Here is a 23,835-nt window from a genome sequence, read left to right on the forward strand (position 1 = left end):
GTGTCCCTCTTCTCCAACCCTTTCCCCAAAAGGGCCACATGCAAGAAAAACTAATTAGCCCCAAAACACCACGGTTAAGTGTTCCCACTGCTGGTGAAGACAGAAAGGAAGAGTGTGCTTCCCTGACTCGGAAATAAAGTTAGATGAATTCTTTCCCTTCCTTTCCAGCACGCCCTCTGCTCTCAGCAGCGCTCTTGGGCACTAGAACTGAAACAAAAGCAGACAAGAATACTTTGGAAAAGGACAATGGAAGTTGGAATCCAATTGAGCATTTCCTGCAAACAGCCCAGTAATAAATTGTTGAATAGCAAAGATCAAACAGCAAGTTAACAGAGATTGAATGTGCTAAATAAACGACTCATTAAGCAAACGGATGCTCTTATCCTTCTAAAATCGTTCACCTCTGCAGATAGGCAAGTGCTATTTGCTGCCATACAGTAATATTTACAGGTTGCTAAGAGTTCCTCGAGGTCTGGAGCTTTTCCATCCTACAGCAGAGAGCTGTGCCGTTCGTGCTGGTGAGCCCTTCTGCCGGAGCACCCTCGACTTCTCGCAGCGTGTGGCACGCAGCCCGCGAGCGTTATGTAAGGACTTGGCCCAGAAATGCAAGCCAGAAAAAAAATAAATAGCACTGAGCCAGTACTGGAGCAGAAAGCCAGAGGCCATCTGCCTCCAAACAAGGCCAAGGAAATTCTAACTCTGCACCAAAGTGGAATCAATTGAAGCTGAGAAGCAGGGGAAAAAAACCCCTTCCTAGAAAGTTGCAGCTGGACGGATGGGAACTTAATGCCTTCCCTATTCACCCCCAGTTTACACAGCCCTGTCCTGCCCAGACTTCAGGCATTTATACCTGGGTAGCTTTGTCATTCATGCACGAAGCGGAAGCTCCTTCAGTGTCCCGTGGCCACTGTCCCAACAGGTAGGAGCCCACGATGGTGTCTAGCGAAGAGGTGCGCCGCACGTGGGGCTGCCGGGGACGGCCAGTCTTCTCAACCGCGGCAGCGCAGGGAACGCTGGCTAGATGGGGGAAAAGAGAAGAAAATTAGACTTCCAAGGCCAAGATTTGGCAACTGCTATCACAATTAACGAGCCCACGACCATTGCAAAGGTCACAAGAAGGGAACTAGCACATACAGCCTGGAGAAGTCCATTTACTTTTTGGAAACCTCTTGCTTCGAACGTGCCCAGTGAGTTCCCACTCTCACAGCAGCAGCTCTTCCCTGCCAAGGCCGCACTGTGGCTCAGCCTCAGCGCGGGCAGCGTTCCTGCTCCGAGTCAGCTATCGAAAACAAGCAGCAACAGAAACACCACTTCAGTGGAGTGGGCCAGCAAGGGCTGCTGGATCGACTGCTCGGTCTGCCCTCCTACTCGCTCCGCTGTGGAGAGCTGTATTCACGCTATCACCAAGAGATTGCTTCTCTAGCAGCAGAGATTTTATTACAGTCCTTAAGTGGTGCTTGAAGCCATTGATTAGACATTCCAGTCGAAGTCGAGGGAGCTGCTACACAACCGAGTGCAATACTCGGCATGCCCACATTGCTTTGGCATGAGCACTGCAGAAAACCCCCCACTTTCTTACTAATTGGAGCACAACGCTTAGTCAGAGAATGCAGGCTAAGACCCAGCAGTGAAGGGCACCTGCGTGCCTCAGTTTCCCCCAAGGAAGCACGCTATTGCTCGCTTCCAGTTTCAAGGAGGCCAAAAGAAAGTCTGCAAAGTTTTAGACCCTCCAGTGGGACTACACGAGTGCCTGGTGTCATTAGTAGGTGCGAGAATTCACTCAGCAGAGACCAGAAAGGGAGATGCGCAACCTGTTCGCTGTCATAACCCATCGTTGGCAGGACCTGAGCTCAAATCCAGGAGCTCTGGGTCTGCCCAGCATCCACAGGATGGCCGCACTGCCTGTTCAGACATTACTTTCATAACCGTAGCTAGAAACACGATTAACAGAAAACCTTTGTAAATAAGACTGGTTTAAGTTTGTGTGTCAGCAATGACGCACACCAGCGCAATCCCATCACGAGGACACAGAGCCAAGGGTCTCTCTTGGCAGGCTACAGCGAGGGGAGACAGAGCACACACGCTTCACTCGCATTCCCTCTCTCCTCCATCGCATCCCGGCTGGCTCCAAACTAGATGCGATTGACCCGGAGCCACCGGCAGACAGTACCGCTGCCCTGTTCTGCACCCCCAGTGTCACCCCTGCAGCTGAAAAAAGCTGTTATCGTCAAAACCAAAAAGGTAGCAAGAAAGAGGCAAGTTCAAGCCAGCAGGAAAGTTTGTTTGCATTTCATTTTGATTAGACATGCAAATTACCACGCACATTAGAACCAGCCCTATGGCCTCCTGGCAAGATATTAAGGCCACGCACAGCGCTCTGCTCCAGGTGCTTTGTGTACAGACATTCTCTCCTTCCTCCCCAAAACAGGGGCATGGCAGGCATGCGGCTAGTTAACCATGCTAAAACCAGTGCTAAAACTGTTAAGCACGACGTTGTGTTTGCCAAATACCTCTGTATACAAAGGTGCTGCGGCTCACAGTCTCAGTTCCAGGGAAATGGCCTGTTAAATACATCTTTTTATCAGCTAAAATACCATTTGAGCAGTGGAATTCGAATTCTAGGTGAGAAAAGGGTAGGAACAAAAAGCCATGTGGGAGGGCGAGAGAAGCATTAGTCCTTGCATGACAGCCACACCTCGTAAGGTCCACACTGGATTAAAGGCTCATTGTGTCGGGTCCAGCTGGCATTTCAAGGCACCCTCCCTGCTCCCAACGCTTAACAGTCAAAGACATCTACCACTAACTCTAATTTAGAAACTAATTTAGAAATTTTCGTATTTGCAGCTTCCTCTTCAGTGCCTCGTTGCCCCCACAGGCTGCATCTCCATTACGTATGACTCCAGCTGTCTCTTCCTCTCCTGCTGCTCTCCCCAGCCAGGCTGTGGCAGAAGAACTGAACGCTACTGCAAGAGGGCAGCCCCTCTCCCCCACACCCCTCCCAGAGCTCCCCAACACAGCCAGCACATCCAGAGTGACCGGGGTCACCTTCACGCTCCAGACCTTCAACAGGGCAACACAGACAAAACCAGCCTGGAGGGACCTCGAGGGCAGACAGGAGCAGAGGAGCCGTGGCTTTGCATGGTGACAACCACATCAATCACGTCCGATGGCCGACAAACATCTAAAGCTATTCACATACAAACAGCAAGAACTGTTATTCCTTTTCCCGAAGTGCAACTCTGCTACCCAACAATTCAGTTTGGTTTTAAGTGGCATGGAGAAGCCCAGGGGGCAGCTGGGAGCAGGCTGCCCCTCCTTACGGTGCAAAGGCTGCGTGCACAGCACGGCGTTTTGGGCACGAGGAGGAGGGTGCGAGAGGCGCCGAGGCAGGGTGGAGCGTCCTGTTTACAGCTCCGTGCTATTATCATCCCTCCGCACCGAGCTGCACAGCTGCCACCTGGCCACCAGCTCTGGAGCGGGTCCAAGCCAGCTCCGCAGCTGAGAAGCATCAGGTTGTGGCGCTTTTACTTTTCATGTGACAGTAAAGCTGCCACTGATAACAGAACCGTCACCGTATCTCCAGGAGCCATTTGGCTGCCTCCAGTTGCTGCACAGAGCTTTCGTGCAGCTGCAAGTTAGAGAGTGGTGCAACGCGTGCGTTTAAAAGTAGAAAGTTTTCAGTACAGGAGTCGCAGATTTGCAGTGTCCCTAGTCTTTCCCAACCACATCAACATCGGGGAGCTCAGAGCTTCCTAAACACTCTCTAGCCCAGCCAATCTCTGCATCTAAAAAGAAAATAAAAGTCTTCAGTAAACTTTTAAAAATCTCCGGGGTCACTTTTCAACAAAGAATACTTACAGCTGAATCCAAAAATGATGGCAAGCAAAAATAAAGTTCCCATTATTACTTTCTTTAGAGTTGTAAAATTTCCTTCCTTCCCTCTCTAGATTTCACCCTGGGGAAACTGACCCTTTAATAGCAGAAGAATGTTTAGAAATGTCGGGACCTGCTGTTCAGACCCTGACAGTTTTGGAATATGGCCCTGCAAAGGTCTATCTTACAGCGATGAAGCATAAAATAACAGTTCCTGTTTAAACAGAATCAGCTTTCAAGTTAACCATGGAACGACAGGCTGTCTGAGGCTTTGCCACACAAGGAAGCTTTCCCTGTAATATCGAGACGCACATAATGGTTTTGGATGCAGTTTTCAGTTTATTAGCTCAAGCAAGAGCTGTAAGCTTTCACAAGAGAATTTGTCAGGCAGAGTTTAGCTCAGATGGAACCTAAGCAACTCCGTCAATAATTAACTTATGCAAACATCTTCCACCCCAGTGTAACAGAAATTACTGCTAATTATTTAACTTCTGTATCAGCTTCTCCCATCTACACCTTTCAACGCTCTTTGCAACAAACATCTTATTCAGGTAATGCTCCTGATGTGGGGGACGGACGCAGTCAGATAACATGAATGCCTAAGCTGAGTTTCTCGTGGGCCTGTCAAACCACTGCAGGACCCTGTGACACAGAAGCACCTCTTTTACACACCCAGCAGCCTGGTTTGGTGTGAATATTTTGTGTATCAGAGTCCCCTACTGCACCCCAGCACCACTTCCTTGATCTTTAACATCTTCCTAGGCAATCTCACTGGGAGATCTCTATGCAAAACTTTTTTTTTTTTTTTTTTTTTTGCACAACAGCTACTTGCATACAGCCCAGGTGGCACAACACTGGCATTGCTGCGGTGGTTACCAGGGCAGGAGCTCCCACAGCAGAAAGGAAATCAGCCATCCTGCCAGGCCAGAGCACCGTACGTTCATCTGAAGGACTGTGCTGCTTAATGAGCTACAGCTCTAACCAAAAGCTTTGATGTGGAGCAGGTCTTGGCCATAGCATCACCCCGAGCTGGCTAGCTCCGATCTAACAGAGCAGGAGATGAGGCTGGTACACTGCAACAAATCCAGAGTCTTCCCTTCTCCTCTTCTTGTTTTAAAACACACCCAGACAAGAGACATGTGCAGGACTTCCAGACGATGTGAAGAACAGAGATCCACAAACTATGTCAGGGAATTGCACTTCATCTAACCTCACTCTGCAAGATGGTACTTGATCAGAAAACGTATCTTCTCTGAGGAGCAAAACCACTTTTACTGGGCATTTCCAGTGCAGTGACAGCCAGCGGAAGAGTTAGTGAGAGAAAGATCAAAACTGAAGCTTCAACACTGCAACCTCTTTAAATCTCATTTCGATTTCTCTGCAGTTTCATCATGGTGAATCAAGTTACTTGACAGGTTGTTGCCAAATAGGACAAAAAGCTCTCAGCAGCAAGCAAGTTTCAGAAATAGATCCTCAGTTTTTATTTAATTCTTTTCTTCCAGATGGAGCAGGTAAAGGAAATTGTGTGTCCCGACTGCTGCACTGAGGAAACGCAACAGAATCAGTCTCAGTCTTTAACGTAGCAACGACTAAAAAATCTTTACAGGGCAAGAACTGCCTTTTCCCAACGTTATGCCTTTACAGCACTCTCTCCGCGTTCAGAAGATGCGAAGATTTCAGAAACCACGCTTGCCACCATCGCAGTCAGCCCAGGCACTTCCTCGTGGCACACCAAAGCCATCGCATCCTGCTTCTGCAAGAGCACTCCCGGACAGGACCTTAATCTTAGTTTCACAATCTGAAAGCAACACAGGATTCTGCAAGAAATAAATGCTTTTGCCCTGGGAATCCCAGAAAGCCTAAGAGGAGATGAACAGGCAGTTTTACTTGTTCTTAATGAAATTTAAGATCTCATGCTTCGTATACTACAGAAATCTGAAAACGTGCTTGAAAATAGAAGGATTTCACAGGAATTCACGGCATGGTCAGAGCTAGCCACCAACACAGGGATGAAGGCAGGATCAAGAGCTGGAGAGGTCCTGGGATGAAAGTTTGGAGCAGCTGGAGAGAAAAAGAATATCCTCTCCACAGAGAGCTACAGACAGGTCTTAAGTGGAGCAGATAAGGGAAAGATCTCAAGCTTTAACCAGAAATGGAGTAGGAGATCCACAGAAGTCTGCCAGAACATGCTTCCTCAAGGTACCAAAAGACGAGAGAGGTTTTAAATCCACATCTGAGGGGTCTCCACAGAACTCCCATCAGAAAATGACGCCAAGCAGGGATGCAGAGATGATCTCCAGTACCAGACAGGCAGCAGGCTGACTACCAGCAACCTTTGAAGGCTGGACACATCATCTGCATTTTCTAGGAAAAGAATAATCTTGCTTTAGCCCAATAGCGAGAAAGGACAGTTATGTTCAGTAGTAATGCAACAGGGAAGAAGGCAGCAGTAAGACAACCAGCTGTAATTGATATGTATGGGTAGAGCAAAAGAACGGTTTAGATGTTAAAGGGCTTCAAAGAGGAGAACAACCCTGGAATTTATAGGCAGATTAAAAGGTAATGATACACACAACCCTCGGCTGCTCCTGCAAAGAGTTAACCTGTCCACAGCAGTAACTTCAGGCACCAAGTCTTTTCCCTTCAAGTCTCTGCAAAGGAAGTATTCTACATCTCTCTCTCCATATTTTAAAATTATAATCCCTTTGCCTTTAAAGACGATTTACAACTGAAGGGAAATTCACACCCATGCCAGGATGGGATTTCATAGCTCTTTGCTCATCTCAGTAAACATTAATACAGAAATGCAAAACCCTCAGAGCACTGAAATCCATCGCACCTTCCGGTCAGAAGGCAGAAGCTGTGGTTAAACCACGCTTGCCCCTCATGACTCTTGCTCAAACTATACGCACACAGCCCAAGACACCCAAAAAAGTACCTGCTGTTCCCAAAGCACAGCCCTCTAACAAACCCCACAAAACCTTTCTCTGCTTCAGCGCTTGACCGACACAGAAAGGAACAACCCACCAAGGCGGGGGGGGGCACATCAGGAAAGCAGAAAACGCAAGGGCAAAGAGGACCCTACCCGGGGCTGGGGAGCTGGATTCCCATCTGATAGAACCCAGCAGCAACTTGCCCCACAGGCTTTGCTGAACCAGCCCGAGAGCTTCACAACTGGCCCGGGGAGCACAAGGGAAGAAATTCCAGGCTTTGTAATCACTCCCCTGGTTACAAGCTGCATGAGAGTACAGCTGGAGAGAGCTACCCAAAGGACACAGCATCTGCAGATATCATTGAAGGAAATTAATAAGGGACACTAGTAGTTCAAGCTGTCTTTTTTTTTTTTTTGGACACAGACATTGTTAGAAACTAACTCCCTCCAACAGGACTCAAGGCCTGAAACTGAAGCTGAACACCCATCTGATGGAGGAAAAGAGCTGAACTCTTCACCTTTAACTTAATTCTTTCAAAGTTTGTTTTTCAGATGATAAAACAAATTGAAGAATTTCAACATCCTCAAAGTCTTTGCTTGAAGTGCACATTCCCTAAATCTAGCCTGATACGAGGCACCACTTTGGTGGGATCTTCAAGCAAGCCCATCTCCTGCCCCCTGATACAGGCTGGGAGTGCTTCTGGGCTGGCTTTATGCTCTGAAATTTAAGTAAGAAGTAGGAAAAAACCAGATGGGCAGGCAGCCTCTCCTGAACAGTAAGAGTGGTTTAGAAACAAGCAAAAACTTGTTCAAACATTCGATCTTTAGGACTTGTTCACGCTGATCCTGGAGGATACAGATGACTAAGGAGCTACCAGGATCATCCATGTCACCCGTATCAGAAGAGTGAAACCCAAGCAATGAAGATAGAGCTGTGGGTTTCAGTTTTTCCCTTTTGTTAACCCTACTGAAATGAATTCCTGATAAGCATCTAGGAACCAAGATCACTGCAAAAGGCAGGGCTCTCACTCTCAAGATGAGAAACCTCTGATTCTCAAGCCCTTGGAAATCTTCCCGTACAGATAAAACAAAATAAAATGAAAACAGAGTAAGACATCCTTGATATTTCTAGTTACAGACAAGGTCAAAAGCAAGGAAAAAGAAGGTTTCCTGTCCTTTATATACATATCACAACATAAATCACATCCACACTATGACAAGCCCTCCTCCCACACCCATCTTTATGGCTAGTTGCAGTTAAGCCTGGGGGGCCCAACATGAAGCTACCGAAACAACTTTTCAGCAAGGAAAAAAAAATAAAATAAATCACAACCTCTGATCACCTCCCTAGTGCCTTTTCTAACTGGGAAGCAGGATACCAAAGCTAGTACTAGCTCAGCGTTACACCTAGCCTAAACAGGGTAAGCACAGCGGCATTGTGCATACAGCACTTGCTGACAGCAGCCTCAGGCTCAAGCATGCCAGGAACCCTACAAACTCCCTAATTCCTGTTCCTGAACGCTTCCAGTCTGAGAGGATGGCACAGAAACGATGAGAAACTGAGGCACGGGGAGGAGAACCAGCTTGCCCAGAGTCATGCAGCTGGTTCCAGGCAAGCATGGAAACAATTACCTCCCATTATTTTTAAAGAATGGGCTAACCACACAACCGTCTTTGATATTTCCCTCATTTCCTGTACAGTCGACCCTGCATTAGCAGGTGGTTTGAATGGCAGTACCACAAGCCTAATTTTTAATACAGAAAAGGTCTGTTTAATGTAAATACCAAGAGGAAATATTTTTACAGGCTCAACACTATTGGTCTTTCTTGGAGATCTTTCTTGTACAACTGTGAATCCCACTAAATCAGTATTGTCATCTTAAACTGTGGGGACCATGAGGGAAGCGCCAAGATCAGCTCGGTGTAGCCAACGCTGCCATTCTGCCATTTCCACAGTATTTCATCATCCAAACTTTGCATAAAGAGAACTCATTGCACTTTGGTGTTTGACATTATTTCTCTCACACAGCTAGGCCTATTACTTGTTTGTTTGGTTTTTTTTCCTTTGCACCATGCAGTCAGACAGTAAAACGTCTACCACACCTGGAACAGAGCTGCTGCTTCTCTGAACAAATAGGTGCCTGGGTTCCTTCAGTTCTCTACTCACCCAACAAACGTTGAAAACTTTGCTGTGGTCCATGCAACTGTGTTAGATAAGCCTCAGCTGAAAGAAAGCTTCACAAATAAAAATCCACCCAGGGTAAATGACCTGAGAGCTTCCTAGTTCCTCTGGAGCATTCTGCTATAGAAGGGACAGATCAAACTGACTGCACAGTCCCATCCCTTCCCCACGCAAATTTGTTTTTAAATGTCATCTCCAGCATTTTAAAGCAGGGAAAAACTTGTTTCACCCACAGAATGTCAACACAAGTCAAGATTAGTTATAGATGTGTCCTTTGTTTCCCCTTTCCCACACCCGTATCCAGAGGCTAACAAACTGGGAGCAGCAAGTTTAGATCGAAGGTATGATCCGTATCAGCAGAGGGCTGCAATGCCATGAATGGGCTCCAATTACTGTGCGAGAAACTCGTTCTACATTAAACAAAGCCACCTGCAATGCTTTGCCTCCAAACCTGAGCCACATATTCTATTCAGCTGTGTTTTACACAAAGACTGACTTGATTCCATAGGACAGAGGCAGGATTCTTCCGGGCCAGTGCAACAGCAGGACATCTTCAAGATTTTCACATCCCTCAACCAGTCCCTCCAAGACCATTTTTCCCCGTTACAGCTCCCTACCTGTGCTTAACTCTTTAACTCTATCGGCCTGCTTACCCACAGCAAAACCCTAAAGGCAAAGGCAGAATTACTTAATAGCAATGAATCCCAAAATTGGGAAATGCAAAGTTTGTCGAACCAGCAATTCGCACAGTGCAGCAGCACAGTTTTCTCATGTCAGTACTCTGCACCCCTGCTTGAGGATTTTTGTTTCTCTTTTGAAGAGTTAATACCAACCAAGCTGCTGCTACTACTGAGACACCTTCTGCAGGATGAGCTTTTTCACTTTCAAGTTGGGTGCAGGATATAAACGTTACGAACCTGTGTACCCCTCATTGATTTGCTTAAGCGCCCCCTGAAAAACTACAGGTGTTAAACAGCATAAAAGAAAACTCAAGAGCAGACACCACAAACATCTGGACCACTATTTCAGTAACGAAAGCCTTTATACCCATCCCTTCGGTCACAAAACCCCATCAGATACCAACTGCTAAAGCAAATGCAGTAAGGTCTGAAGGGGGAGGAGACCCCCCCACTCATCATGCAATGCCTGCAGCAAGGGGAAGAAGCAGAGAAAGGTATTAACGGCTCTGCTGTATCACCACCACGTAGGCAGCAATCCCACAGCATTTTCGAGTGGTAAACAGACATTTTTATTTCTAAAGAAACATTTTCATTTTGCTAAACATACACTCAGACAGCCTATGAATAGCGTCCCACTTGTCTGCCACTATAATATACACCAGGCACGGGTTTAATTCAGATACCAAATAAAGATATTTGGCAGTCTGCTCACTTAGTCTCTCTAGCAGGATCCACACAGCAAAACCAACTGGACATCTCAAAACCAGGCAAGTTCAGCAGGCAAGCAACAAAATCCCATCCAGATGAATCAGCTCAGCCAGCAGTAACTTCCTGAAAAACTAAAAGGCATCACATAATTCTGGGGTTGCAGGGGGGGAGTGGGAAACATAGGGAATCTCTCTGAATTCTGGTGAAGAGAGACTATCAGTAAAGCTTTGGTTTCACAGAGCGTTAATGTGAAATACAAGACATAGCTCTTGCCGAAGCCATTCATGAAACCCCCAAAACAACCATACAGATTTACAGGCGAAGCCTCGCGTCCCCACACCTCGCTGTTGCTCCTCTCCTATGCCGCACTGTCACCGACAGCCGCGGTAGTGTTTGGCAGGCAGGCAGTTACCCTGTCCAGGAAATCTACCCCAACACTGCTCAGAAGAACAGCTGGGAGGTAGCTCCCAGTGTTCACCCCAGCTTACTCCTTGCACTTTTAATAAAGAGTGCACTGAAGGAGTAGCGTACGAAATAACTTTGCTTTCCCACCACATTCCATCTTCTCCCTCTCTGTGCATGAACCAATTCAGATGGCCAAGACTACTTACCCACTCATGTTCACAAAATGCTATGTTCACCAGTGGGTCTGCAAATTAAAATTCGAGCTGTGATTTAAATAATCCTGGTTTTTATAGTGTTATACTAAAAAAAAAAGAGGCATAAAACCTTTTTGGTGTCATGCTTTAGAAAACCAGGTTTCAGACCTGCGATGCTCGATGAGGACTGAGGACAGTCAGTGGATTCAGGAGTGCGAAAGCACAGGTAGGTCTCTCAGGGAGGCTGAAGCCTGGTGCAAGCGTGGAAACTCTCCGGCCAGTGCATGCTTCCGTGTGGGCTTTAGAGGAAACAACTGAGGCCACAAACAGCACGAGCATTGCCGTTAACTGATTTAAACTTCAAAGTCTCCACAAAGCTCATCCCACCCCAGAGAACACATAACCATACCAGTGTTACGGCACCTGCAGAGCTCTGACTACCCCAGCAACCGCCTCCGAGCCACCTAACCTGGCATAACCGATGCAACAGGGAGAGGTCTGGCCTGCACCTGAAGAGGATCAAACACGAACTCATTACAACTGCCACATCACTGAAAAGATAAGGAATTTAATAAAAAAGCCAACAACATTGACCCCAATGACACACATCGGATTCATCACTAGAAGTTCCAACATCTTGGATTTCTAGAGTCAACTCCTTTTAAAATATTCTTAGACCTCCTTCCTGGCATCCCCCAGCTCTAGCTCTTCCTTTAACAGAAGCTCTTTGAGAACTCAGCAGCTGCTCCTCATCTCAATGGGATCCTCTATTATCAGAGCAGCTGCAGGATCAGACCTCGGATCACCCTGCACCTCTTCTACAACCCCAAGCCAGAACCACAGAGATCCCCAGCCGCCACGCAGCTGGAGAGCAATTCAGAAAGTCAGCAGAATCAAATGAGGAAAGACATGATAAAGCAACAGATTTCCATGCAGAGCTCCCAAAAGGTAGGAGCAAAAGTGTTAGCTTACAAAATCACCAGGATACCAGTTTTCGGTTAAATCCTGCCAGTTTACTGTTACAGCTCCCACACACGCAGGGAGCAAATTGAGGCTTACAAAGAGCAGTGAAGCAGAGAGCAATGGAAATTTAAACACTTCCAAAACTGTAGATGAAATGACTATGATCAAGAGGAAAAATTCAAGCTCCTACAGCCCGAACAGTGAGGCACAGAGCCAGGAAGAAATGAGGACCAGCAATTCTGGTTCATGTCAGCAGAGCTCCAGCTGTTCTGCCCTCGGAAAGCTGCACGGTGTTCCCCAGGCTTTGGAGCAGGTAGACTACAGCACTCTAACCCAACCGAGAGATCACAGGCAGCCTGGCTCTCCTTTGAGATTTATTTTCTTTGTAACATCTGAAGCTACTGAGTAATTGCCCCATTAAGAGCAACCTCACCTCCATTTCAGCATAGCGCTGAGAGGGAAGGAGACACTAACGCTCAAAATAATTTTATTTCATTAACTTGTTTCAAGTGTAAATTGAGCAAAAATCTTTTTAATAGCTTCTCTGATCAATACCAACCCTGCCAGCAGCAGGAATGGCTGGAAGTTTCAAGTAGCCACACTTAATTCTCATTGTAGGACAGGCTGCAGCCTGCTCCTCTGCAAGGCGGATTTAAACAAGAAACCAGCGCTCTGAGCAGATGCCACCAAGATCAGCTGGCCCAAAGCCTGACAAATATTTCTCTGTTCCAAAAGTCTCTTTCATCTTACATTTAACTCAAAAAGCATTTCATTGCTATTTTAATGCTTCTTGAGATAACGAACAAGCCAAGCAAGAACCCAACATCCAGCAGCAGTGCCGTGAACAGCCGAAAGTAATACGTCCATCAAGCTAAAGGCTGTTATTAGGTCACCAAAAACTTCTATTTAAATAAGCATTCCCGAAGTGGCCAGAAAATCCCAGCAATGCAATTAGGGACAATTGCCATTAGTGCAAATCAAATTATTGCTTCTTTATCAAGCCAGATCAGCTGCATAAAACACGGGGTCGGGGTTTTTTTTTTTGTGAAACCACCGCCCAGGAGGAGACCGCAAGCAGTGGCACTGTCCTGCCTGCACGGAGCCCAGCACAGAAGGGAGATCTGCTGACCCCACGGGGCCGGAGATCAAAGCTCCCGCCTCGCGTGTGCCATCGCAGCCCACGGCAGCGTTTTAAAGGGCTCCGGCTGCTTCGGGGCCGCGTCCCGCGGGTGAAGTTTTCCTTCGCTCGTCGTGCCCTCCCGGGTTTGGTTTCCCCGCTCCTCTGCCCTCGGTTCTCTCGTTTCTCTTTCACTTCCACCCACGCAGCACCGATCAGGAGAAGCCTCCCGAGCACACGGTAGTTTTCGCTAACGCCGGTACTGCCCCGGACGGGAGGGGTGGGCGCGCACAGCACCAGGACCTCCCGCTGCAGGGGCCGAGCCCGGCTCCGCCTCGGACCCATCTCAGCTGCCGGGGCCCGGGGCGAAGAGGCGCTCCCCCGCGGGGGCACGCTGCGGAGCGGTTCGAGGTGCCGGTTCGGAACTCCACCCCGGGCCCGGCCGCCCCCGGTGCCCCGCCGGGTGCAGGGGACGCGCGGGGTGCCCCGCCGCAGCCCCGAGGCTGCCCGTGGTCCCGGCTCCACACCGGGGGTGCCCGTCCGCCTCCTCCCACCGTTACCTGCCCGGCCCCCGTCTCCGCGGCGCTGCTGGAGCTGGAAGGGGACGGTGGCGCGGAGCGGCTGGAGCCCCCCCGTCCCGCCGCGGGAGCAGGAGGTGCCGCCCGCCCCCGCCATGCCCCGCCGCCCGCCGCACTGACCCCCCCGCGCCGCCAACGCCGCTTATCAGCGCTCCGGGGGCGGGGCCGGCGGGAGGAGCCCGGCGATCATTGGGCGTCTGCAGCAAACCGACCCGCCCCCCCTTAACCGCAGCTAATGAGAGCAGACTGCGAGCTCCTCCCCCGCACGCGGTGTAGCGGTAGCCAATCAGAAACATGGCCACACTTAAAAGGCGTTATCCCTCGCGCCACAACCAATCAAAGAAGGAGGACAACACTCAAGCCGTGCCCTCTCTCCCTCCCCGCAGCGCTGGCACAACCAATCGCAACACGACACAGCCCCGCAAAGCCCACCCTACTGCAGTAAACCAATCGCAAGGCTGCCCTAACGCCCCGCCCCTTCCCGCAAAGACTAATCAGAGACGCCCGGCAGTGGGTGTGTTCTGCGTCCGGCGGTGACTGCGGCGAGTCACGTGGGCGGGCGGTTTCTCTTTCACCTTGGGAGGGAGGCGGCGGGGACGGGACACACGGAGCGTTCCCGGTGCGGCCCCCCCCGCCCCCCGGCGGCAGCGGGAAGCACAAGGCCCAGTCATCTCACTGCAACCCGGAGCTGAAACCCAAACCGCCCCCCAGCCGGAAAGAGGGGAGCTGTCGGACACCGGCAGCGGCTGCCAGACGCGCCATCGCGGAGCCCGAGGCCGGGCAGGATCAGGCCCCGCTGCTCCTGCTCCGCACTTGGTACCCGGCCCGCTGGTGGATCCGACCCATCAGCCCCGGCTCCAAGGGGAGCAGGATGAGACCTGCTCTCCTTCCCCCCCGCCCCAGCAAACCTCCCGTTTTCCCCAGCACTAAGGCTCTGGGAACGGCCCCCCCGCCCCTCCCAGCATGAGGTTCCTACTCAAAGGACCCCTTCACCTCCCCAGCTCTTGGCAGCCCGTCACCCACCATCCTCTGCCTTTCTGGTCCTCAAGCACCATTTCTGGTCACATCTTCCATTTAAACCTTAGAATTACACCATCTAATTTGATTTCCTGGAAAGACATCACAACATGCAGGGTGGGTTTTGGTTTTTTTTCCTTGTTTTAGTCCCCTAAAACATATTTTTAGTGTAACTAGCCCTCAAATAAAGGTCATGCCATTTCACACCTTCCACTCGCCATACCTGTACTAAACCCACAGACTCCACCTGCTCCAGGTCCACGTTGTGCCTCCGGACAGACACAGTTACATGGGTTCAGGGGAAGGGAAGCATCTGTTCGAGTGAGAAGGGTGAGGCTGATCTAACCAACCCAGGAGCCTGGGAAGCTGTGGCACAGCTAGATAAGGAGAGGGGGAAAGGCATGAGGTGGCAAAGCAGCCCAGGCTTCGCGCCAGCCTCTCCGGAGAGCTGTTGGACAGCAGCAGACTGTTCGCCTCCCCCAGTGGCTATCGCGGCAGAGCAGCACTCCCCATCTTCTTCCTGTATCGCCCTGCTCACAAGGCCGGCTGTTTCTATTTGCATGTAATCAGGCAGCAGATGGGAAACGAGACTGTCTCATCTTCATGCTTCTAGAAAAACCCCGGGGCGGGGGGGGAAGAGGCTGCATATATTGCAATAGTGCAGTTACCGAGGGAAGAGACAGAACATGCCTCCTGATGGAGGCAAAGATGAGACAGAAACCACAGCACTGGTTATTAGATATCGGTAAACAAACAAAATGCCGCCCATCAAACTAATCATCCCTATCTCTTCTAGCAAGGAGTGCTGCAAGATCTTCGATAAGGTGGAAACTCCAGTCACACGAGGAGGCACAACCATCTCTGCTCAAGGGTAGGGGAACATTCCATAACAGCACTAGTGTTAAGGGCACTTCTGAGAGAACAGCACTCACCAGAAGCCAGTCTGAGTGTTTCTCTGTTCACTTAATCTTTCAACCTAAATTTTTCTTAAATGAAACAAGGGTCTTCAAGTGTCTGTTCTAACAGCTCTTCCTATCCCAGCTCCCACTGCAGACACAAGGTAAAGCCATACCCAACTGATCTTTGAAACCTTGCCACTACTCTGTATACAGACATTTCGTCAAGTCGAAGACACTCTTCCTGAAAATATTTCCTTCCCAAGGTCCACAGTAGCTATTAGCAGAGAAGCAGGAAATTAAATGTGAGAAAAAGAAATACAGAGGGAACTACCAAAATACAGGTGTTCAAAAGAACATAAAATTGCAACAAAAAATAAATGCCAAGTAGAGGAATTTTGACCATATTTTTTTTTTTTACTGACAGACCAGTAGCTCAACTTCTCTAGGAACCCTTCAGTCAGTCCTTCCAACGTAGAAATTCAAATTCAGCTCTCAGTTTCTCTGTCACACTACCTTTTTAAGGCACTGCAGTCTGAACCCAATACCCCACAGCTGGAACAAACTAAAAATACTCACTCCTCTGGGCTGTTTTGTTTTACCATAAAGGAGGTCACACAGCTGGGCCTCTGATTGTTCTCACCATATCTCATGCTATAAATACAGCAAGGAATACTGAAAAAAAAAATAAAAATGAAGTGGTTCAGCACAACTAAGCTAAACACCACTCCACCTCAAGTCCAAGTTTTGCTTTCAGCAAATGCTTCCCTCAAGGTTTAAAACCCCACATTTTGCTTTAATAAGTAGGAAGAGGCAAGAAAGCACCAGCTGTTACCTATCAAATGGGCTGCAGCCACTCTAGCTCAGCTGAGTTGCACATTATCAGCCAGCCACATTTATTTCCAACAGGAACAGGCCTTTCTGTATCCTTCCCAACACAGACACACACCACAGAGCAAGTGTTATAAAATTGAAGTTCCTACATTCCTGCAGGCTACACTCCAGCCTACGCAATGCAGTCATCTCCCCGTAATTAAGGTTCCTAATGATGTGCTGCATAGTGGCAGAAGTAACACAATCTGTTACAACTGCTCAAGGGCTGCAGGTCAAGGATCCAACTTCTCCGCATGCTCTGCCTGCTTGTTTCCACTGCTTCTGCCACCGCAGTTTCTGTAGCCTTCTCACACAGAAGGAGAGCTGACCTACCACACCACCAGTTAACTATTCTCAGCTCGCAGGGTCTCAGAAAGCCAGTCATTTCATTAGCAAACACCAAAAAGCTTCAGAATTATCAAATGCATCTCATGGCTGTGGACCAACCCATTCAGCACGTTCCAGAAAGGCACCTTTTAACACTACAGCACTGCCGGGTTCCTCAGCACTAACAGGCATGCAGGAGAATATTTCTGTGTGACAGGCCTGGCCTTCCCTTCCCCACAGGCCCCTCTGAGTACATTCTACTACACATCCCAGAACTGCTACCCGCCATTCTTTATGTCAGCATCACTCGAGAAATGACAGGCAAATAGGAAATGCGTAAGGCTGAACAGTTGCCACTGCAGTCCTGTCATTCTGGTCCAGCGCTCAAGTCTTAAATGAGATTATATTTCTGGCTGTTTGCTACGGGTAGGAGGGAGACAGAGCTTAGATTTAAAGTCCTGATCAGCTGAGCATGAACATGGAAGATCAAAGGGTCATTCAGCACACAAGCTAAGCTTTCCCTCATTGTCCTTGAACAAAATTCCTCTCACTCTAAACAGTGGAGTAAAATGCCTGCCTGTCTGCCTCCCACTCTATCCCCAAGAGAGATGGCTGCTTTTCACTACTGGACAGTTTCTGCACTCAAATGTTTTGAGATGAAAAGCTCTAAAGAGCAGCAAGATAAATAAAACTGCAGTTTATTAAAAGAGACTAACAGATTATTCACCAGACCAGCCAAGCTATTTCACAGTCTGGTCATGCCTGCAGTGAAAACAGTGGGAGTTTTGGGAACAGAGCACAAGCCCTGCTAAGAGTAAGGAGGCATTATGAAATAGATCATTTCACTAAGTCATGGAAAGGCAGGAAGCCTCTCCTAATAGTATGAATCACCAATATCCCAAAAAGAAAGAGCGCACTTAAAAGTAATCTCTGATGTCCAGCACTGCCAACATCGTAACAGGGCATGTAAATGAGCACAAGGAGACCAAGGGGAGCAAGTCAGTCACGTACCAACAAAGCAATTCAAAGCAGGCAAGGGACTCAAAACTACGGCTACGATAAAGCGTGTCTCAGCAGCCTGCTGCTGCAACATCCTCCACTGCTGCCTGGGTTCCTTCTACCCACTACAAGAGCCATCCGATCATCCCAGTGCTGTGACCCTGCAGCTTCTCCTGCTGGAAAACAGAGACAGCGGGGGTGAAGTTTATTATATTCTTTGGGATCCTTTCATCATACGCTCACAGAATTTTGGGTACATGACTTCCAATTTTCTTTGATATCACCATTAGTGGTGGTGGCATTCAGCGCAATCCCCTGCTTTGTGCCAGGCCATGCATCTGCGCAGGAGCTGGCATTTGACAGTGTGAAGTGATAGACAAAGGTTGCCTGCAGCAGGACACAGCACATGCAGGGGACACCAGGACTTGTGATCTATGCTGGTAGATCCCACTTATCTCATGCTAAGAGAGGATCTTGTTTCTCCTCCCATGCCCAACCACATGGATTCAAGAGTTAACCAACATCAGAGACTTAGTAAGACTTCCCAGAATAATACAGGCTCCATTAGATGTAAAACGGTCATCGTTAAGAAATAACAGCTTGCTTAGGGGAACATGTTAAAGGAAGCTTTATGTTTTTAGGCAAACCCATGGTTTCCCAGCTCACACAGAAGAGTGTCAGCAATTAGAGCTCTAGTTCACCCATTAGCTACTGTCTGGCAAAGCACAGCTGCTCAGTCACACAGCACTACCTTTCTATTTCCTGAAACCAAACTAGATTAGAAAGCATTAGAAATGTGATATAGAAAAAAGCTTACATAAAGGGTCATGTTTGGCACAAGAACATCATTCCCTCATAGATACAAGGCAGTCCAAAGACAAGCTCCCCAAGAAATGCTGCTGATCTTTTCCAGAACATGGAACTTATGAATTTGGAAGCAATAAAGGTAAATAAAAGTGTGTGGTAACAACTGGCACAATGTAATTAGGAAAAAATGCAGATACTGATGAAAATAACCTACTTGGCTCACCTCAGAGCTCAGCAAGCCAGAAGTTCATATGGGAATAAACTATTTTTTGTTTTTGCCATGAATAATTACAAAAACAGGAGTTTCAAAGGAAATCAGCAGTTCCAGCTGGCACACAAACCTTACCCTAGGAACAACCATTTTGCAGCAGCACACATCTAACAGGACACAAGCTCCCAGAAAGCAATAACATTGCTCACCCCAATCATTATTTCTCACAGATTTCTCTAATAAGACAACATGGTTTTTTTTCTGTTAGAAGTATAAAGGACAGTGATCACATTGCATAACAAACTGGTGTAAAAGCTATGCTCCCATCTTGCAATGCGCTTCCTCCAGATATATCCTCCCATTCTCCATCCATTCTCTATTAGCAATTTGCATTCAATTTGGTGTTTGTTTGGCTCCTTCAGCATTAAAGCACACAGCTAATCAGTCTCCTAGGAAACTAAGGGAAAGATAAACCTGCCTGAACAGGGGAGAAGCCAAATTGATACATATTTGATATCAGAGTAAATCAGACCATCCTAGGAATGGTGCTGCTCAAATGTACCAAACTGATAGTATTTTGTTGTTCTCAAAATCATTTTGCCTAACTCTGGTTCTTACTTGCACCTTGTCTTACTACAATTCCGTCTCACTCTGTCTTAGGGCTGCTTATTTTCTTAACCTTTGGCTGAGCCTCCAAGTATATGCCACCCTTAGTTTGGGGTGACATTTGGTTTCTGTTACTTGCCTCCTATTTTCACTCTCAATCTAAACAATAGACACATCCTAAATTATCCCTCTACCTCCACTACAGCAGGCAACTACCTGAGACACAGCATACAGTAATTAGGGACCACTCTAATTAGTGCAGCAAGCAAAGACAAATTCTGACCCTACAATACACACATATAACCTGTTCTTAGTATCCCCAAAGTTCTTACTACAATCAAAATATTCATGTCAGCTAGAAACTGAGCTACAAAGTCTGTGGCTAGTTGCCCACACTACCACAGTCAGTTTTATGAACAGGAATTGCCCACAGGATAGGCTCAGAAATGCCAAACAGGATAAAGTTTCGCCTTTACTTCCCACACCAGCGTCATTTTTGGTGACAAATGTTTCTTACACCTGTGAAAGTTTGTGTCATTGGGCTGAACAACATGAGCAGAGTTTTCCTTTAAGGAAGCATGCAGTGGACTTGATTGATTAGGAAGCAAGGCATTAACATCAGTGCCAGGCAGTTGGAGAGCACTGCCTAGACTGGAAGGAATGTATTAAAGGAACAGATCACAAATCCAAAAAGCAGACAAGAGAATCCAAAAAAATAACCCATTTTGGCAGAAACAGGATGAGGATGGCATAAAAATATCTGGCCTTTCAATAGGCTTCAGTCCTGCCAGGGCAAAATGTACTTTTATTGCAACTATTTAATAATTAGATTATACTATGAGGCCCAGGGGAGGGAAGGAACCAGGAAGCATGGCTATATTCGGCTGTAACTAAGTGAAAAACTTCTGCTTTCAGCAAAACTCAGACTGGATCTTTTTTCTCCACCATTACAATTAAAAAAAAAAAGATGTAGGTCAAACTGAACTGACTCTGCTCCTGATGCCAGAAAACACAGGCCCCACTCAGATGTCTGCATGCCAGAGCCCTGGAGAAAGAGTGTGTGCATGGATTCTGTTCAAGTCTACTGAAACACCCCCATCCACCTACAGCTAGTTGTGTTCTGCAAGACCTTCAGCTCAACGCATGGTACATGACCACAACTCTCCATACAGGGGGTTCTGTGACTATTTATACTACAAGTCAGTATCAGTTCAAATCTAAACCAGCTTCAAGCTTTAAAAAAAATAAACACACCACCCAGCTGTTTGCTGAACTGTCTGCAGACACATCCTCTCAAAACTGGAGTTCTCCTGATGTACAACAGCCAATGAAGTATTTTTTTTTTAATGTGAAAGTAAAAAAAATATGCCAATCAGCAAAGAAATCCCACAGGCTAGACTAGCACTACAATTGTCTGAATTAAATACAGTCATTGCTGTTGGGTTTGCTTCTGAAACATACCAAGGCCCTCTTCAGCTGTAAACAGAAGTCAAGACTCAAAAATACAGAGGGCCAAGCTCATTGCTAGCCCAGGCCCCACAGCAGATTTTCTACCACATTAAATTCTGTACCTCGCACCTTCTGCCATTTGTATACACACATCTGCATTTAACCTGCTTGCACATCACCGACTACACTTTGTCAAGAACCAAGTTTAAACTTTTCAGCTAGCACCAGTCAGAATAATTTAGGCTCCAACCCCCGCTCAGAGCCAGGCCAACATAGATCAGGTTGCTCAGGCCCCATCCAAAAATACAGCCAGCAAATAGCAGCTAGCCCACAGTTGTTCTATGGTACAAGTCCCTTAGAGACAGAGATCCACTCCCATATGGGTCTTTAAGACACATCAAATTGGATCAGGAATGGTTCAAGCTTTACATGTTTGGGTCAAGAGGTTATCTGATGCTGCTCTTATTGCCCAGACCTACCATGCCTAAAAAACAAACATTTAAAAATACGAAGCTGGAACCCAAATTGGGGGGAAACTTTCTCTACTCACCTGCTGAAGACACGGAAGTAAAAGAAGCAGCCGTCCTGGATCTTCATATCTGTATAACAGTGCTCTGGACCTTTGCAGCACTTCATCATTATCCTGGTCTTTCTGTAACTCTAGCCCCCAGAGCTGCACTGAGATGATACCTAAAAGCAAGTAAGGTTTATTCAAGTATAGCACTTCAGATATTTTTATAGTGTATTTTCATTATATAGAGTTTCTCTCCCTTGCCTTAAAAACATGCTTAAGTAGGTAAAGTAGCCTTGCAGGAATGCATCATAGCAAATAGCACACAATGCAATTAAAGTAAATGCTTTAACATTTATAAAGCACTTAGCAACTGAAAAACCTGAAGTACTTTACAAGCATTTCTTCTGCTTCATAACAATTCCTACATAAGCAAGCTGACTTTATATTAGCACTAATGTAAGTGATGGCTATGTTAAGATCCCACAGGCAGCTCACTCAATGCCATGTCTCCAGAGCAAATGGGAACCAAGGCAGGAGACTAGAGTTTTAAACCTGATTTCAACCTATTGATGCCCATACCTGTTTATGGAGATTGGTTTTGGTGAAAATTCCCTTTTCACTGCCTATATTTTCCAAGATTCAGCAAGAGATTTTTTTTCCCCCCCAAATATGACAGTAAATGTACCTAAGCCTTAGTTCCAAAGAGTTTTAGTGAGGCAAAAGGCCTAGAGAGATTCCAACAGATTCAGCAAGATCTTCAGGGCCAAGAGATTTCAGGTAGCTAACTCCGTGGACATCAGTGGCAATATGGCACCTACATATATTCAATAACCAAGGATTTAAAAACCAAAATCACTTGTGTGATTTAACATGAAATTCCAAGTCATTAAGCACTTGCTAAACTTTCTTCTGGTATAACATCAGGAAGTTCCCCATTTCCTACCTGGAAAATTCTGACAGAGTTAAGAGACTGCAAGCCTGTCTTAAGAACCCTACTAAAGGGAGCTTAACCCCAGCAGAGAGCCCTGCAAGCAGCAGCTACACCAGTTCTGCACCGTAAAGAAATTGCTCCCTCTCTTCCCAAGCCGATTCCCCATTTCAGTGGCTCTTTCCGGGTGAAGCAGCAGTTTCACGCACTGACATCTAGTGGCGATACCAACAGGGAAGGCACCTGCCAGCACACGCAGTCCCCCAAGTTTCACATCCCTTTGTCTTTTTCCCCTAGAAAACACCTGCGGTTTCAGCTCCAACAAATGCCAGGGCTGGAGTTTCTTCAGTACTGACCGCTGGCACATGGCCAAGGGCTGTGCACATCCCTCTCATACAGATTCATGGAAAAAAAAAAAGATTTTTAAATTTATTTCTGCCATAAGCCTCCAAAGTTTGGGCACACACAGAAGAGTTCTTGCAAGCTCTGCTGTGGTTGTAATGCTATCTGATCCTTCCTCTTCTGAGGGCATGAGGCAGCTTAGCAACCTTACGGTTGTCTTCCCTTCTCATTGCCCCCTTCCTCCACACACAGCAGATACTCCAGAGTTACGTCAGTTCAGTGTTCAAACTGCACAGAGGACTTACGATTTGCACTACCTTTTAATTATCGGGAGACATTAAGACAGCATGGGGAACTGGAGTCCTGGCTTCTATTCACATACTGCCACCTCTAGGAAAGTTATTAAACACCACCCACTTCTGTTCACTCTGTTTTTCCAATAACATCCTAGTGGTGGTGGCAAGTCCTGCTAATATGCATTAGCATAAACAACTTATTTCAGATGTAAGCTTCAATAACACCTAGAAGCTCTAATTAACATTTTACTTGCTTATCTGATACAATTAAGCACTATAGCTCTCGTATAATAGAGATTTTGAAAGAGGAATCCTGTAGCTATCAACAGGCAACTATTTCAATGGGATGTGGTAACATGCAACTTTTCACATGGTCATCATATTCTTTAATCTCTTTCATTCAGTTAGAGTTTGGATATTTGCAAGGTTCAAATATGTTATGCTAGAACCAGTCTTTGAGCTAATTATCATTTTTCTATCACAGACATTCTATTTAATGCAAGAAGAGATAAAAAACAAAGTTGCAATCTATAAGCTCTTTGAAATCCTTTTCATTGCTCCTGACTGCCCCGCATTTCCGTTAGATCCTTTTCTCAGTTTATATCAGACACATTCACTCTTGTGAGGCTCGAGCTTTGTCTCATACAAAATACACAGGAGACGAGCAACTACAAAGTGTCCAGGCTAACTCTTTTTTTCTTCCCCCGCTTAAGGAACAGGGCACTACTTCTTAGTTCCCATTCCTCCTGCCCTTCGAGGCAATGCTTTAGTTCATCCCAAATTTACCTTAAACATTTCAAGTCAGTCTAATAATGTGAGAGCATAATGCTCGTTAGCCTAGCACTACATCTTGGCTCAACTGCAATTCGAAATTCTGTTAAATTCCATGAGGTCTTTTTTTTCTTGTAAACAGGAAGAATTCACGCATTTGTGCAGCA

At 46.9% G+C, this 23,835-nt stretch overlaps 1 protein-coding gene across 6 annotated transcripts in view; it reads right to left on the reverse strand.

Annotated features, from left to right (window-relative positions):
- FAM117A (family with sequence similarity 117 member A) overlaps positions 1 to 23,835 on the reverse strand; it is a 31,843-nt gene that overhangs the window by 6,877 nt on the left and 1,131 nt on the right. For 2 of the 6 annotated variants that reach the window (XM_075775472.1, XM_075775471.1), the window contains exons 1-3: positions 22,919 to 23,067; positions 21,368 to 21,507; positions 851 to 1,017 (exon numbers count right to left, since the gene is read on the reverse strand). In XM_075775472.1, coding sequence (XP_075631587.1) covers positions 851 to 871 — 21 coding nt within the window. In that variant the 5' untranslated portion in view covers positions 872 to 1,017; positions 21,368 to 21,507; positions 22,919 to 23,067. Of the gene's footprint in view, positions 1 to 850; positions 1,018 to 13,614; positions 13,789 to 21,367; positions 21,508 to 22,918; positions 23,068 to 23,835 lie in introns of those variants that run through there. The other 4 variants (XM_075775470.1, XM_075775468.1, XM_075775473.1 and 1 more) reach the window with 3 other exon arrangements.

Source organism: Balearica regulorum, chromosome 24 (assembly GCF_011004875.1).
Source record: "Balearica regulorum gibbericeps isolate bBalReg1 chromosome 24, bBalReg1.pri, whole genome shotgun sequence".
In the NCBI taxonomy this organism is placed as follows: domain Eukaryota; kingdom Metazoa; phylum Chordata; class Aves; order Gruiformes; family Gruidae; genus Balearica; species Balearica regulorum.